The sequence below is a fragment of the Lepisosteus platostomus genome, chromosome 20 (assembly GCF_059453375.1).
Source record: "Lepisosteus platostomus isolate fLepPlt1 chromosome 20, fLepPlt1.hap1, whole genome shotgun sequence".
In the NCBI taxonomy this organism is placed as follows: domain Eukaryota; kingdom Metazoa; phylum Chordata; class Actinopteri; order Semionotiformes; family Lepisosteidae; genus Lepisosteus; species Lepisosteus platostomus.
In genome coordinates this window covers 2777392-2794776 of record NC_142630.1, presented here as the reverse complement: position 1 = coordinate 2794776, position 17385 = coordinate 2777392, and the positions used below count along the sequence as shown (strand labels likewise).

The window sequence follows — 17385 nt, the reverse complement described above, 5'->3', positions numbered from 1 at the left end:
GAGGGTCAGTCCCATGATCCACAATGACTGTAACATATTAGTAAATGACTCCATTTTCCCTGTAATCATCTTTTTCTTAATAGAATAACAAAGCCTATCTGTAATTCTACAAATAAATGCAGTTAAAGAATTTCCACAATTTGGTATCTCCGATATTCCTCTAGCTTCTTCTAAATGCAGACATTATACTTTGTAAACTCTCTCAAAGCAAAGGCTGCATCTTGATAATTTTTATCGTCCTCTTGGACATGGTCTGTCAAAATTGAAGATGCTCAGAGAGCGATTTCACAGGCTTTGTTTCTACAGGGAAAAAAGCATCACAAATATTCTGGAATTTAAAACGAACTTCACACTGCAGTAATCTAATCTCGAGTTGTTAGTTTAATGTAATGTTATTGTGCATTTTGTGTTTTTGAGCGCCTGTGGGGGAACCCAGAGGGGTGGACGGTATTCTGCAGCCTGGTCTGTCTGCTCTCCCCAGCTGTTCAGGAGTGCAGCTCCGTGGCACATGATAGTCACCCACAGAGAATTGATCGCTCTACTTCTGTGACATATTAGACTCAGGCCGAAATACCTTGTTTCTTTCGAAAAACACAGCGTGAACACACTGTACGTCTGGGAGCTGTGCCTCTGTCACTGTGGCGGAGGAAAAGCAACATGCTCGGTGATCCAAGCGCTCGATCAAAATGATCTATGGAGGGAGCAGCCGTGCTTCTCCGGCTTTGGGATTGCTCACACTCACCTGTGACGTTTTCTTTTCTACCTGGGCCAGTATTTCTTGAAATGTTTTGCTTGTGCCGACCCAGCAGGGCCGGATTAAGGTCCTGTGGTAGAGGCATATTTAGGGGGAATGGAATGGGTAAGCAAAATCATTTAATCATCTTGAATGTTTTTTTCCAGATCCTTGCTATATAAATTCGTTTAGGAAGAGATCTTTCTCACTGTTTTTATCATAGAGATAAAGCAGAAATAAATCAGCAGAAATGAAAGGAAGATCTAAGGAAGTCCAGGGACTGTTCGGGCCCTCACCTGCTCGGCCTGGCTTTCCCATTCCGACGGAGGGAAAGGTTATGAGCATGTGGCTGGTGGGACCTGGCGGGGAGTGGAAACCTCAGATCTTGTATTTATACCAGTAGTCCCCACAGCAGGTGACTGGTAGGATGTGTGCTGTCTTTCTCATAACCTTCCATTATTCCATTATGTTTTTCCTAAGTTTTCTTTTCCTGGAATGAAAACGCCTTTAATTTAAAAGGCTTTCTAAGTTAAAACAGCGTTGAACTGCTGACTTAGGTTCATGTGATATATCTTTAAATGTGGTGTGTACAGTTCGCAGTCCTTAACGCACTCCTGTGTAAGAAGGTCCCTTTGAAATGAGTGTGACGTCACCACTTTGAGATGAAAGTTCTCACAGAAGAGACTTCCCGTATTCCTCCAGATTCTCTTCCCACAGTGCACAGCATTTAAATATCCCCCGATCGCACTTAAACAGGCCCTCTCAGAGTCTGTCTCAGGAAACCAAGGCTCACCAGGGTGGGGCTCTGTTATTTACTGGGCATTCTTCCAGAAATGCAACCAAATCACTGCCACCTGATCCTGTTGTTAAGATTAGTATTCGTTTTTTTTTGTAGTTTCATGTAACAATAGGCCAAGACAAGCTCTGGGGTGGAGTCATTTGTTCAAAAAAATCAGTCACAAAAAACCCACAAATTTTCTTCCTTTCTTCCTCCCTCCTTGAAATCATTGATCTTGCCCTGCAATCTTTTTTTCCTTAGAAAGAGTAATGCTCTTAAAAATCGCTCTTCATTTTAGCAATAGACAAAGCCTCTCACAAAAGACTTTTTGAAGCCCCGTATGCCAGAAAAATTGGGAGTGTCAGTAAGGGAATGAAAGCATTTACTTAACCTGTCTTTCAATATCATAGGCCCTCTGTAAGATGTGAAGGCGAAAATACGACAGAAATGAATCGGATCCCACTTCATGTGAAGATTATTTAAGCACAGCGAAATCCGAGCTGAGCTGAGGACTGCCTACATTAACCAGGTAGAATTGAAAACAGACCCCAACTGTGAAAAATGTTGTGTTAGTTGATGCCGCCAATTAATTATATTGCAAGCCATTTAAAAATCTATAAAAAGAAGTATAAACCAGTTTAGGTTGTTTGAGAAATTCTAAGTACGGTATTAAAAAATGCAATACATGTATTTAAACTGCTCGAGGCAGCTCTTAGATTGGAGTCTTTTTAAAAAGTGGAGCTATGTCTTAAAAAGAAGTAAAGTATAAATAATGCATGTCATTTTTTTTCCTTTCTCCTTTTTATTTTCCACACAACGCGACCAAGACTCTTTTTTTTCTTTTTTGCTGTTCGCTTTTCTATTACCCCCCGATCCCCCCAACTAGTCGCGCCCCCCTGCGCAGGCGGCTGCGGCTTCTCGGGTGCCAGCAGACCTGACAGTTCCGGGCAGATGTGTCTCGGGCGGGGCGGCCCGATCTCCACACCTCTCCCCCCCTCCTCCCACCCAGTGTCAACACACCTCCTTCCCAGACACGGCAACAGCAGGCTACCTGCCAGCCCCGTGCGCCTGTCTCTCTCACCTTCTCAGCTTGGGGAGGTGAAAAAGCCACCCAAATTAAAAAAAAAAACACACACACACACAACAAAACAACAAACTACCTGTTTCCAAACCAAATGAAACTCGTTTGCCTCAATGGTTTTGAGGTGCGCTGCGACGTACGTGTTTGGATATTACACAGTTAGAAGGTATCGACACCTCAACGACAGCAAGGGAAGAGTGAAAGTGTCAAAACTATTTTTATCTGGCAATCGCATCTCATCTTTTTTTTTTTAATAATCTGGAAACGACAATTATTTTATTATATCTCTTCTAGGTGTGGGATTTGTTTATTAAAACTCGGCTCTCTTGCAACAACGTCCTGTTTGGAAAGAATTGCAGACGCACGGGTGGTGCTTCACCATTGATCCTGTCAGAGCCGTTGGCCAGCTGATACGCTGATCTTTCCCTGGCTCCTTACAGGAGAGTTAGCGCTGACTGGACGAGCAATGCGTTTCTCAAGCCTGCAGGCGCCCAGCTCCTCACTGGAGTCCCTTTTAATGGGATACAGCCCAGGCCAAATAATTCCAACTCCTCCAGATCACGGCTGGTATCTGCAATCCTCTCCCCCCCCTACACTTACTCTTCCTCGTATGTGCCATTTAAGATGGGTGATCTATTTTAAGTTAAAGGGTGCTAATACTTACTACTGAATCTCTGATCAATGGGAAATGTGATTTGTGGAGTTGAATAGATACCTATAGTGTTCTTTGGTGAAGCAGACACCTTTCTCCTTTTTCCCTACAATCCATTCAAGTTCTCTTTCTGGTGAAAGCAACTGAAAAAATCTCTGCACCTGCTTTTAATATTATTTAATTCTGTCAAGGAATTCTTCAGAAGTAGCACTGTTTCAATAGTTTGGGATGCTTACATAGAGGATTAAGAATGTTTTGGGGGTTTTTTTATCACTCCTTTAAAAACATTTTCCTCAACATTTAACTAAAAAAAAATTCAGAGCTTTAAAACCTGATTACTTCAGGCCCAGTTAGTGAAATAGTGATAAATACATAAAGAAAAAAAGCTGAACCACAGGCTGTCTTGTATAAACACTGCCAAACGCAGCACCAAAATAACCAAAAGTTATTTCAAAGCCAGTGAACTAAAATTAAATCGAGCTAGAATGACATTTCAACACCCAAGTTTCCTCCTTTGTCTTGGAGCATAACGAATTGAGATTCTGGGAATTAATCAAGTATATTCTCAAGGACAAACCACAAGTATAGAACTTTGATCCATGGTTGTATTCACATGAAAATAACACAAAAGACTATACAAACAGACATAAAAAGCACTTGTTGGTACCGTTGTTCTTATAAGAGAGCAGTTTGGATTAAGTCCTGCTTTGTATAGATCTAGACACCACATTGAACAATAAATATCTGCAATGATAAAAGCTCTTCAGGACAGGAGGATGGATTACGTTAAAGAAGGACAATCCAGGACCAACACACTCTCAAAAGGACAAAGTCATACATGACTGCCGCCATATAAAAGTTGTAAATGTGATGTTACAATTTCTCTTTGCACTCACTGCCTGTATACAGAATAAACCAGAGAAAATGGCGGCCTCTGTCTGTCGTCTTACCTGGAAATGTTCCCGATCCTACACTTCTCACAGTGCCCCCTGTAAGTATTGACAGGACCGCCGTACAGAATCATAAGGGAGTCAACTGGCAAAGCAGCAGGGGCTTCCTAATGCTGGAGCCTCTTAGTTTCAGGTCAAACTTGCTCTCTTGTTTTCATAATGGGAAGGTTAGCCCTCCATTATAATAACCGCGTGGCCTATTTCACTGTGCTCCCGAAAGGCTGGTTGGCACCTCGAGCTTTAACAGGTCACTCGAAATCTCCACCCGTTCCCTGGCTGGAAACATACAAGCGGGAAAGGCCCAGACAAAACCAGTCCAGAAAACCCCGAAGATATGGCTATCCCAGGATTAGGAATCCCCAGAACACCGCGTGGAAGTCGGAATCTATCCCCGACTCGTAGAAATAAGCCGGTTACCTGCACAGAGTTCAGCCTGCAGTAGCCGTTGAGGGGAAACCGGATGACGTGGGTGGGGTCCTGGTTCCAGCCGGCGTTGACGGAGTTGCACATGACGTCCCCGGTCTCGGGGAAGACCTCCTCGATCAGCACCTTCTCGCCGCTGAGCGCGATCCTCTCGCCCAGGTCGGGCGTCACCCGCACCACCAGGCAGTCGCAGGGCTGCGCGAGCTTGCGGTGCTCCGCCTCCTGCTTCCACCTCTCCAGCTCCTTGATCATGGGCGTCAGCTGGTAGTAGCGGGCCTCCTCGTAGAGCAGGCTGAAGTCCTGTCGCCATGGAGACACCACGAGGGCAGGTTAGGAGGGGCGGGTATCTGCTGCCCAGCTGCCAGACTGGTTTCACGTTCGGCGTTCGTTACCAGCAACACTTGATAATAATCGCTTATTCTAATACAGCACTTTTCTGGACACGCCCCTCAAAGCGCCTCACGGGTAATGGGGAACCCCTCCACAGCCGCGACCTGGAAGATGCAACAACGGCCAAGCCAGTCCACTCCCCACAGACCAGCTCTCAGTGGGGACCAGAACAGAGTGATGAAGCCAGTTCAGAGACGGGGATTATTAGGAGGCCATGACTGGTAAAGGCCAGGGGGAAGTTTGGTAAGGAGAATAAACTGGCACTTGACATCGGCAAAGACGTCTTTCTTTTCTACACTTGCCAAAAACATCGGCAGTTTTGTGAAAATTCACTACGCGTTTCACATGAAAAAGGAAAATATGTCACGTTCAGTCATTCAGTCATTCGGCGATGAAGATTCTGTGAACTTGCAGCACGCTCATACTAAATATCAGTAGCCCCTCCAACACGGCCATGCTTACTGGGTTATACTCTGCAAAGTTTCTTGTGAGCAGTTCCTACCAAATCTAAAACCTCCCTGATTTTCTCACAGCCGCCTGAAAATTTTCCCTTTTGAAAGTGCCTGTTCAGCAAGCAAACTTACTATTATTTCAGAAAACAATTTAAATGAGCCCCGTCCTTGGATTGATTTTAGAATGCTCACAAGTGAGCGCTTTAAATCATACAATATGTTATGACTTGTTTTATGTCCTTTTCTTTTCCTATTTGTTTTTAAATGTCTCTGTTAATTCTTCTTATACCTGGCCTACATTTCCTGCTGGACTCATGCCATCAGAAACATGACCTGTGCAAGCACACTTTGAATTAGACTCCAGCCGTGAGCTTCTATTCCTGCAGTATGGAATTCATTTTGCCTTGTACCACTGATTAAAGACCTTGGGCCATGTTTACTTGGGAAGACCAGCAAGTCAAAGTAATATAAATAAAGTGTAAATGATAAGCATTCATTGCCCTGCACACAAGTCAGTTTACGGATATATAAACGCTTGTGGTCGGCTGGGACAGCCGCAGCTGTAGATTGAAAGAATCAGCATGGCTCGTTCCACCACAGCACTCAAACAGGTCTGGACTGAGCCATTTGGCTAAACTGCTGCATGTCTTTGAGGGAGATGGTGAAAGACCAGACAGATTGACTGCGTTCTCCCCCAGTCATGTTTGCGGGAGGTAATATCCCAACCCACCATCTTTCAATTTCCCACCAGACCAGATGGCACCATTGCGGGATACTACCATAAAAAGCCTCACTAAAGCACAGCAAACCATCCACACATATGGTGAGGCTCGCCATGACTCTTCCTGACCCACAGCAGGCAGACTGCACGCAGCGCAGTCTGGATTCTCATTCAGGTCGTGTGCAGCATGAAAAAGTGTCCTGCTTATCAAGCACAGGGCCAACGGAAAGTGAATTGACCCATCGGTGGCTCCTGGTTATATCTCAAATATTTGGGATCAGTTTGGATTTCAGCGTTTTTTTCACATCAAACAGCCCACACATTATCCACATGGAATATGTGGAATGTGTTTCAACCTGGATGGGCCAAAACAGATCGGAGGCCTGTCCAGGCACACCTGATAAAGGTACCGGCGCTTGTCCTGCTCCCTCTTCTCCCTGACCTGGAAGCTGAAGGCTGGCCTGGGTACAGTGGTAGCTGATCTGAGAGCAGGGGCTAGAGCTACAGTTCGCCCGTGCAGACTGCTCAAGCCCGATACCTTCTCCCTCCTGCCAGCGCGATTATGAGAGCTTATTAATCCATGCTGCCACAGTTGCATGGTAATGGCCTCCTTCGTATCTATAAAATCCCCCTTCTCCCCATGACTCTGCTCCAGCTGCAGCATTAGAGAGCAGTGACACTGTACATCTCAAGCAGATGTTCTAATATTTAAAATTACTGCATGTGAAGGGTTTCTTTTTTTTCCTCTCCCTCCCTTACTGCTGCTGACAAAACGCATACAGCGATGTTGCCCTTCAGGGTCCTTGCGGTATCAAAGTGTAGCTCCTCATCATTCACAGGTCTGAGGCGAGGGATGGATATGTTTTTAACGGGGGTCTGTCTGCGAGGCAGTTTAGTCATCCTGAGCAGTGCAGAAAACAACAGCGAAATCCTAACCGCTGAAGTGGGGATGGAAAAAAAAGACCCAACAGCTCAGTTTTGCTGGCTACCCTGCTGACTTGTAGCTCTGAGACAGAATTCACCAAACCAGTGGCCAGACAGGCCTGTTGTGCTACAAAATAATGATCCCATCCTGATCGCTCACTGCCAGGCAAATTCTCTCAGATAGCAGCCAGTTCTTTGAGCAAACTGGGATAATACAGGCCCTCGAAAAAATGGACACACGCACACAAAAGCAAAAATCAATCAAGTCATCTTCTATTTGTCAGAGGCTCCACAGAATAAGGATTCCTCTCCATTTGCCTCGCAGCCGACATGCATTTCCAGACCCAAATTTAAACTTTGCCTGCAGAAAAGCTGCAGCATCTGAAAATGAGGATTAAAATCTGAAAAAAAAAACACCTTAAAAATCTCCCGTTGTAACCTTTTTGTTTGGCAATTCAGTACTAGAGAGAAACTGAAACATGTAAAAGAAACTTTTTTCATGTTGTAAGTCTTATTTGATAATGCAGTTTAGGAACAAACAGCAGGGTACGACTTTGGCAAGGGGCTCACATAAATACTACTGGGTCTGTTAGATGTACCTGTTCTGCAAGTACACTGGCCTCCCCTGTTTACCATTGTATGAGAGTAAAGACATAAGACTTCATAGCTTATCGCAGTACATGGTAACTGACCTCCGACCCCTGCTTCCTGTACTGGTCAAATTAAAAAATTCCTGGGTTTTGTGTAGCATTTTTACTGTATATTAAATAAGGAAGTGATTACAACATGGCCAAATGTGGACAACTGTAAAACGAAATGAAGCACAAAAAACAGCCTCACTGGGCTGATGCTCTAAAAATACTGCACACATGCCGCTAACATTAGGAGAAGGAAGTTTTTGCTGCTCGTTGTCGAGATTTTTAAATTCCATCCTGACTTTCACATTGATTTAGCAAAACACACAATGCCAATGGCTGCCAGCAGTACAGAAACAAGCCCCTCAGCAAAGGGAGACATGATTTTCTAGAGATAAGGAGATGCTCAATCCGGTCTGACAGTATTTGCATTTTTTCAAGACGCGCACATTGAAAGGTAAGTGAATTTGGAACAACTCATGGAGATGAAACAGTCTAGATCAGTGCATTTACCGCGGTAGTTGTTTGGTAACATCTGAATAAGTGAAGAGAGCTCTGTGAGACTCTACTCTGACGTTCGGCTCTCATACATCCCCGCGTACTCGTACCTTTTGAGCTTTCAATGTGGTGCCACATGGTCTCTAGTAACCGTAGTCTCAGGGCTGCAGGGAGACAGCTGAGATGGGCTCTGAGAATCCACAGCCGTTTCAGTTTGAGCAGTTCTGTTGCTTGTTTCCGTGCTGCTTTTCAGAAGAGCGCTGCCCAGTAGATTGTACAGTTTAGCGCAGAAGAAAATCATGTGTGCACCGAGCCTTGGAACAGGAACTAGCGTACAGCTAAAGAAGACTGGGAGGGGGCAGCAATGCATTCAGCTGAGGTTGTGATCTGAGTCCCCTCTGTGCCCTGGCATTGCCCCTAGCAATCAGTTACACTTGCGGCCTCTTATCCAGTTTTGCCTGGCACTTGCTTGTCTTTTCTTAAATCGAGTGAGGAAAAAAGAGAGAAAGACAGACAGAGCTACAGCTTAGGTAAGCATCTCACCTGAGAGCTTCACCAATCACTCCTAGTGTACGACTAGAGCTCTGGGCCTCCTCCTCCTCCTCCTTTATTTCCTCGGTAGGCCTTTGCAACACAAATGGTATATTTATTCGTACGTCTTCAGCCCTGTGAGAAACTCTCACAATTTATTCCTTCAGTGTTCTCATTGTTCAAGCGACTGCTGTACTTGAAAGCAGTTGAGGTCATGTGTTGAAGTTGAAGTTTAAAGGAACTTGTCCAACACAGATCACCGATCAGTGACATCACATGATGAGAAACCTGATTTACTGTATACGTTTAACCTTTAAAAAGGAAGCATAGCCTTAAACACAGGGCTATGTCAAAATTCTACTGTTAATTTACTCCTAAACTATAAACCTGACAATTAGTCTGTTGGTTAATGCATCGCACTGCTGTTTATGACATTTTCAGTCTATCAAATTTAGCTAGTTTAACATAAAAATATAAAAAAGGTGTTGAGTTATTCGGTTAGCATGTTTTTTTATTGCTGTTTTGGAAGTGAGCTTTTAGTCAACTATGGACAAACAAAAAATGCCACTGTGCTGCAATAGGCAGATAGTTACACACACACAAATGGATAGACCCCTCTTCTGCTTGAAAAACTGCTTAAAGGAGGGTGACTCCTTTCTTCCTGTTCCCCTCTTCCAAACCAAGTGACTGGTTTAAAGACATTAGGTCATTTAAGGAACAATGCAAGACCTAAGAGTCCCCGTTTCAAGGCTGAATCAGATGAGCCTGGTTAGACTCACTCATAAACGCTTAAAATGACTGAAATTCAAAGACGAACCCAAAACGCTCTTGCAATGAAGCTTTACTCTTGGCACAGCCAAGGGACTGCCACAAATAGGTCTGGGGCACTCATGTGTGAGGGAACTCCGGGGCTTCTTCTCATATATACACACTGGACTAAAGGTAACACAGCATGAAAAACACCATTTCTTCTCACAGAGCCTGAACAGGGACACTCATATTGGACATAGTAGGGAGAAATGAAGCAGAAGACCAACCATCCTTCAGGACCAACCTTTTCTAGTTTTACCGAAAGAAACAGATCTTCTGTATCCCTTTAGCTTTTAATCTAATAACACTATCCATCCATTTTCTAACTGCTTCATTCAATTCAGAGTCATGGGGGAGCAAGAATCTGTCTGCAGAGGACACGAGGCAGGATACACCCTGGACTGGACACCAGTCTGTCATAGGGCTCACCAACACAGGTGTACATATGCACACCAGGGCCAATTCGCCTACCAGTATGTCTCTGGACTGTGGAAGGAAACCGGAGGAGCTCCTGGAGGAAAGCCAGACAAACGCGGAGAGAACATACAAACTCCACACAGACAGCACCCCAGGTCCAGGAACTGAACTCAGGGCCACAGGCAACCACACTATTCATTGCCCCACCTTGATACCCCTAGCTACACCAGGGAGCATTTCATCTCTGGTGGAGCAAGATTAAATCTGTACCACCCATCAGCATACATGCTGTATTCTGTAAATACACCCAATATGGGATCGGCACTTATTTTACATCTTTACACTGTTAGTGTGCTATCTCTATAATGGGCTGCATGAAATGTGATTAAACCTAAGCAGCATGAGTACTGCAAGGTCCTGAGGTTGCTTGAATCAGACTGGACTTGCTCAGCAGTAGGAAATTTTTAATTATCATCTCCAGGATGTGACTGGTGCCAGCAGAGGACATATACTGCACCTCTGACAGCCAGCATTTCTGTTTTTTTTCATAATTGTTTCCCACGGTGCTTAGATGCTTCTGGGTAAATTTCACCACGTTTTACGGAAACAGATGCCAAAATATTCTGGCTCACACAAAAAAAAACCATTTTTAACCGCCTCTTAACACTCTTAACAGCAGTCTGGTTTTGCACTTGAACAAACATTAAGTGCCAAAAAAAATAAAATATGACTGACCACGGTCAGTGCTTCGGTCTTTGCTGAGAATAAAGGGTGTTTCTAAACTTTCAAAAAAAAAGGTTCAAAGTTTTTCTTAAAAGTCTGAAACTGCTATTTTAACCCAGAAAATGACCGAGTTAGCTGTTTCTTCAAAGGGAAAAGAAGGGGAAAGGCACAGAAAACAGAGGACTTGATTCTTCTGTCTCAACAGTCACAGTCCTCTACATTGTTAAGTGCTCTGCCTCGGTCTATTAACAGACAATTCCACACCTGTTCCTTACCTTGAAGTCATCCGGGAGGAGCAGCTTGGATGTCCTGAGGAAGCTAAGAATGTACCGGAATATCTCTCCATCTCGGTCGATGAAGTAGTGCTGTTTCAAACTATCCAGGACAATGGGCTCTGTGCCATTGAACAGGCGGCTTATTCTGGAAAGAAATGGGGGAAAAAAAAATTAAAAACTGAAAAATCCTGTATTCTAATTTCCCACTGTAAAGGGACTTATCCACCTTCTGCTTAGAAGCTCTCTCATTCTCTTCCATTAGAGATGGCTAAATATCACCCTCCTCAGTCCAGGTCCAATCAGATTATTAACTACAGTAACTATAGCCTAATTAATCACATTCGAATTAAGCTGGAAACAGAAATCTTTTTGAATATGGTAATATATTGCTTGAAAGAAGGAGCTACGCAGATGAATGTCTCATATTCCAGGCCTTTGGTTTTGCTGTCTTTTCTCTAGCTTTATAACAGTGGTATTTTTTTTTAAAAAAATGCCTTTGCAATACTTGCAGCAATAAACAGTGAGGGTCTTGGGGGTGCAGTTCAGTAACTGTAGATTAGATGAATGCCCCTGGCATTAAAACATTTAAAGTAAGACATCTAAAAATGCGGAAACAAATAAAATTAAATGAGGGGGCACTGAGAAGCTTTTTAGCTCAATATTCTGTGATGGAATTATGCAGCACAGTCAGTAACGAATGAATTAGAATGCAGCATAGCTGAGACATACAACTTCCATAAAAGCATCGTTCTGAAAAGAGTGAAGCAACTGCTTGAACCCTCAAAAAAATCAAAAGATAAATATCATGATTCTTTAGTCAAGTAGATAGAAAAACAGATCCCATAAATTGCTACTGATATCCACCTTCATTCATAAGCAGACCGCATCCCTTTTGCGGAACTCAAAAAAAGAGAAAAATGCCTTTTTTAATGATGGCTTACCCACCAGAATCCACAAAAGAAGAAGAAAGCATGAATTATTGACAGGTAGAGAGTAATAAGGTGGGCTTTTTTGCTCTACGTCCTCAGCTGACCCACTAAAAATGAGCAGAAAAAAATAAAAGAGCAATTAGCTCTGATGTTTGCCATGAGGACTAATCAGGAGAGCTCTGGAAATAGAAGCAAAGTTAAATCTCTCAGCCTCTCTCCGCCTCGTGCCTTATGCCTGTAGATAAGGTTGTGCACTTTACTGTCTTTCAGCAACAATGCCTATCAGTTACTTGGCATATTTGGAATGCCTTATTTTTCTCATTCACTCTTTTTCTGCTAAATTCATTTTTAAACATGGGTAAAATATGTTTGATGTGCACGAAGGTGTGAAATGTCAGGGATGATTTCAGGTTGGGCTCACAGTCTAAACCAGCAATTAACTGCCTTTTGTCTCCAGAAGCAGAATGTTCAACTGTACTGCCTTTGTATTCATGGGTATAATGAAGGGGATAATTGCAGAAGGCTATTTTTATGATGAAGTACACATTTCAACAGTGAAAAGTTAAACTCTGGAATTGTCAGCCCTCATATAACCTTTCCTTTATATTAAATCTATTGCACAAGGCACTAGGGAGTTCACTAGTGGCACAGGTAGTTTTTTCTGACCTTGTAAAGTGCATCAATATGGAACTGTGACTATTTTATCAGATGCTCCCAAAAGCAATACGTTTCTAACTGTTGAATCAAATAAATATGGAAACCTATTGTTACTGTAAGATTGAAACAATCTAGGAGTGCCACATAAAATATTTCTCTCAAGTAGGCCTGAGGCCACATAAGGTTATTGTGAAAACAGATCTTCAGAATGGCTTGGCACAGTAGTAACAAATCACAATCAGAATAACACAATGAATGCTCATTGTAACAATTATGTTTTTGTTAATTTTCTTACTCCAGTTCACGAACTATTGCTATTTGGTAACTTTGATTTTCTTAAGACCCAGAACTCCAAAAAGGGACAAATTGCAGCTTCCTTAATTTAATTCAAGCACGCAGAAGTCCCAGAAGAAAGCACATGGAATCCTTTGCCACCCTGTTTAAGAAATGGTAGCTATTAGTCACACCCCTGCTGAGGTGTTAACAGTGGCTACTAAATTGCATGGAACAGTAACATAAAAAGTACAATTTTCCTCTTTTTTCTTCCTGTCACTTCTCCTCTGATGTTGTTTTAAAGGTTAAGCTGCTGTTTGTATGAATAAAAATAACATCCCTGGATTTAATTTCGAGACCGTATCATATTTTCTCTGGCTGTTTTCCTGTTTTCTCACTGCTTCATTCCTTCAAGCTTCCCAAATAAGCTTCTTTAACAACAGCTGTTGCTATGGGAAGGGGTCACTGATATCATCACGTTGATGTAACCAGCTCTTTAAATAGCAGTTCAGTGTCAGTACTGGCTCGCTCACACGTCTTCCAAAAATATGTTTTTTGGAAGGTACGCATACAATCTGCAGAGCCCCGAAAATTACTTACCACTGTTAATGACCCATTGTCAGGACAAGTAAGACAGGACAACCACACAAAAAATGAAACGATACATTCATTGACTTGTGTATTGAATGTGTATTACCACCCTGCACAAAATCTGAAACACATTTGGCTACTTCCGCTTCTTGTGGTGGAAGGGTATTTAAGAAGTCAGAAGACGACACAGCAGTTTGGAGCAGTGGTTGTGGTTCTGGATTAAGGGGTTGTGGGTTCAAATCCCATGCAAGACACTGCTGTAGAATCCTTCACCTGAACTGCTCAAGTAAGACTCCCAGATGTGTAAACGACTGCAAATCTATGTCATTTTGAATAAGGGTATCAACCAAATAAATCACTAGGATAATTTAAGAATGCTCAAGTGTGCCATGTTTATCATTGATTTTCAATCTTAACTTTTGCCACAGTCACAGAGTTGTCCTGAAAATCTCTATACTACATCTCTACATCTATTGTTTCATTCTGAAGCATTACAGAATCAAACTCAGGTTATCCCGTTAATCGAATAACAACTACAAATAAAACAAGGTTTATAGTGCTTAAGTCGCTCATTTAGTAATTTCAAATGAGTCACCCACAGAGAAGACTAGCCTCAACTCCACGTCCATGCTCATCCTCCACAGATATACCTGAGAGTCCTGTACCTGAGAACAAATGCAATAAGTCTTATCTAGAATACATGCAATTGTCTTTTTGAAATACAGCTGAGGATTCACCGTATTAATCACACCTCACATTTTGGAGTATACAGCTCTGCTGGCGGAGGGCACCCAACTTGAAGTCCGATCTGGTCTCCACCCCAAACTTGCGTTCTTACAAAGCTGTGCAGTTTTTGCCCTGAGTAAGGGCCATGTGCAAGACACTCACTCTCTCTCCTTTTCTGGAAATCGATGCAAAATGCTTTATAAAAAACCAATACTCATCTCGCAGTTTGCCTGAGGTGATCTTTTCTCATATGGTCTTGCAATTCTTCCAGCTAGAATTTTCACCAAGCTCGCTCCGGGCCCTCCTCTGTTTTTCATCTCAACTTTTTAAAGCAATTAAAATGCTGCTTCTGTTTTCTTTTCTCCACCTCCCCTCCCCCCCACCATTTTTTAACTTGCTAGAAACAAGAATATAACTACTCGAGAATATACCGTCAAAGGGCTCACTGGGCTTTGCATCTGTCATGTCAAAACAGGTAAAGGAAAGAGGCCACCCAGCGTGCTGTCTAGAGGTGAGTGGACAGGACTCAAACAGCAGACTGAAGGACAGAGAAAAGACTGCTCTACCTTACCAATGATAGATAGATACTTTATTGATCCCGTGAGGTAAACTGCAGTGCAACAGCAGCTCAGCACAGTCAACACAGCACAGTGTAACGAAATGATACAATGATACAACAATACAATACACACGATACAGACGGTCAGTATAGTCAGTGAGAAGTGCAGTAAAAGTTTTTAAAAAAGTAGAAAGTTTTAAAAAATGGTGCTTCAGGGAAGCTCATCTGAATAAGGTGACAGCAGATAACTATTTTAACCAAGCCAGGCTGGAAGCAGTACATATTTGTAACAGAAGAGTTTAAACCTGATGGTTAGAACCGGAGTTTAAACCAAGCGTGGACTGGGGAGACAGTTGTGTATGTATCCAGAGAGGGGGAGGTGGCTCAGAGTTACTGTATGATTTCAGTAGCGTCACTTTGAAACGTTCGATTTGATTCACTATAACTCATTATGCTTTTGTTGCACAGTAAGGATGAAGGGAAATATCCAGCATGAAGCACTACAGCCCATTCTTAACAGTCCTAAGAAAAACACAAACTGAGTGCAGAGACACTAATTCAACTGACAGAAGAAACGGAAAAACAGTATTTTCTATGCTTATAGCACAGTACAACTTGCAGGAAAAGGTCAAACGTATAGCCTAGACAGTTTTTAATTCAAACTATTCTACAAGTAAAGTTACACCAAGGTACAGTACAGTTGGTATCAAATAGTCTGAGAAGGTTTATCTTCACTCTTCGACGCGAATGGGAACATTGTCCATCACTACCTCCAATTCTCAGTCATAATGTCAAAATTAAGCTAACTTAAGCAGTGATAGACTTCCAGAACACCAGCTCATACATCTTTCATGAATCTTGTCCTTAATGTGGCGGCCTGAAAGAAGATGAATTCCCAGACATTACTTACTAGACTAAGTTTCTTTTCTCTTTCTGCATAATTAAAAGGGCAATCTGTTAAAAAAATCACTGCATTTTAAACTTTTGCATACTGAGCTCAGAATTCTGACTGAGTCTTGACAGGACAATGAACTGAACTAAAAATCAAGATCTCTTATCAATTCACACCTATTTCACAATAAGATTATAAGTATAATTTCCTGTTTTTTTAGCATATAACCCAGCACAAAACATGTCTAATTAAAATAATCACTTGATATGCCTAAAACCGGCTCAATTTTTTTCATTTTTTTCTATCATTTAAGTTCAGGATACAGAATCTGATGAAGTAAAAGCAGCAAACATAACTTTCACTAAAGGAAATTAAAAAAACTCCAAGAAAAAACACATTGACGCTGTGATTTTGAAGGCAAAGGCTATTCTAAGTCAAAGGATTGACCTGGCCTGACTATAACCTGTCTGTTCTCGGGAGTATAGTTTCCTCTGTGATGAACGTTGGAGTGTTTTTCCAATTTCAATGCACGACACGCTGGCACTGAAAGAATTGCTCTGTTAAAATATTTCTACACTTCATGTATTCTAGCAGTCAGGCTGTCACTAAAGCCTCTGGAGTGAGAAACCTCAGATACTTTCAGGTTATAATCTGTTAATTTACGGCTGCAAGTCCTTGTTCCTCATCTCCTGATAAAGCACAGAAAGTTATATATTTTCACCACCTTTCTAGATGCTGTGAGTCTAAATTGATATTTGTTTTAAATTTCATTGTGATTGATAGATCATTGTATTCTTGAATAGCACACTCGTTCCCTTAACCTTCAGCTGTTTTTGGAAGAAGTTTATTTGCTTTAGATATAATATAGTGGAGCATCCAATTCTATAGTGTGCTGGAAATACAAGGCAACCAGCACACAATATTTTCTGCTCAATGTCCACTGAGACTGCAATTTTTGAAACTGAATCTGCATTTCAAAGTAAGCCACAGAAGGCAAAAATACTTAAAGAAAGAACTTTAATTTAAAACCTCACTGTGGTTTTACTGTTGATGTATTTAGCATTGTTCATCTTCATTTCATCCACTTAAAATGTTTACAGTGAACCACACAAGAGGCAATTTCTGCTACAAGAGTGAAAGACACATTACAGTATGCCCTTACTCCTTCAGATGTATGTCAAACATTGTTGAGTTGTTGCCTATTCTTCAATAGATACAATATATTTCATCGATATATACTGTATACACTGTTAAACAGTACACATATCAAATCAGTGTCTATTCTTTAAAAATGATTTTAATAATCTTCACGTCAGAGAAGGAAAATACTTACAGATAGCTCTACAGGAGACGTTTATGTCGATAATATTATTGCAGACGCTCGATTAAATGGTTCGCTTGCTCCTGCCCATATGCGATACACACTATTAGTAATGAGGTTCTAAAATAAGAACATCACCTCGACAACTTTCTAAAATACAGTAGTGCAGAGTTTGGTCTTCCTTCAGTTCTAGGAACTGACGCGTACAAATCCCATGACATTTACAGTATTTAGGGCTTCACACGAATAGAAAATACGATTATTGCTTAAGACATATAGAGCTGCTTGTTCTTTAGTTATACTATTCACGGTTATCTTAAACATGGTTACCCTTAAAGAACTATTTGATTGACTCATTTTCTTAAACTTCTCCATGCATTTTCTTTAGCTAGCCACCCGGTATTGCTTTCTTACGCCTATTCAATTTGTGATAACTGAGGAATC

At 41.9% G+C, this 17385-nt stretch overlaps 1 protein-coding gene and 1 long non-coding RNA gene across 7 annotated transcripts in view; one reads left to right on the top strand and one right to left on the bottom strand.

The window, feature by feature from the left end:
• The window catches only part of kctd15b (potassium channel tetramerization domain containing 15b), a 31723-nt gene that overhangs the window by 8159 nt on the left and 6179 nt on the right, over nucleotides 1–17385 (bottom strand). For all 6 annotated transcript variants that reach the window (XM_088613625.1, XM_088613623.1, XM_088613626.1 and 3 more), the window contains exons 3-4: nucleotides 10994–11138; nucleotides 4612–4917 (exon numbers count right to left, since the gene is read on the bottom strand). In XM_088613625.1, coding sequence (XP_088469751.1) covers nucleotides 4612–4917; nucleotides 10994–11138 — 451 coding nt within the window. The remainder of the gene's footprint in view (nucleotides 1–4611; nucleotides 4918–10993; nucleotides 11139–17385) is intronic.
• On the top strand, nucleotides 653–4616 carry LOC148644263 (uncharacterized). Its single transcript, XR_015928638.1, has 3 exons — nucleotides 653–1148; nucleotides 1922–2040; nucleotides 2887–4616. It is a non-coding gene; the product is annotated as an uncharacterized LOC148644263 (long non-coding RNA).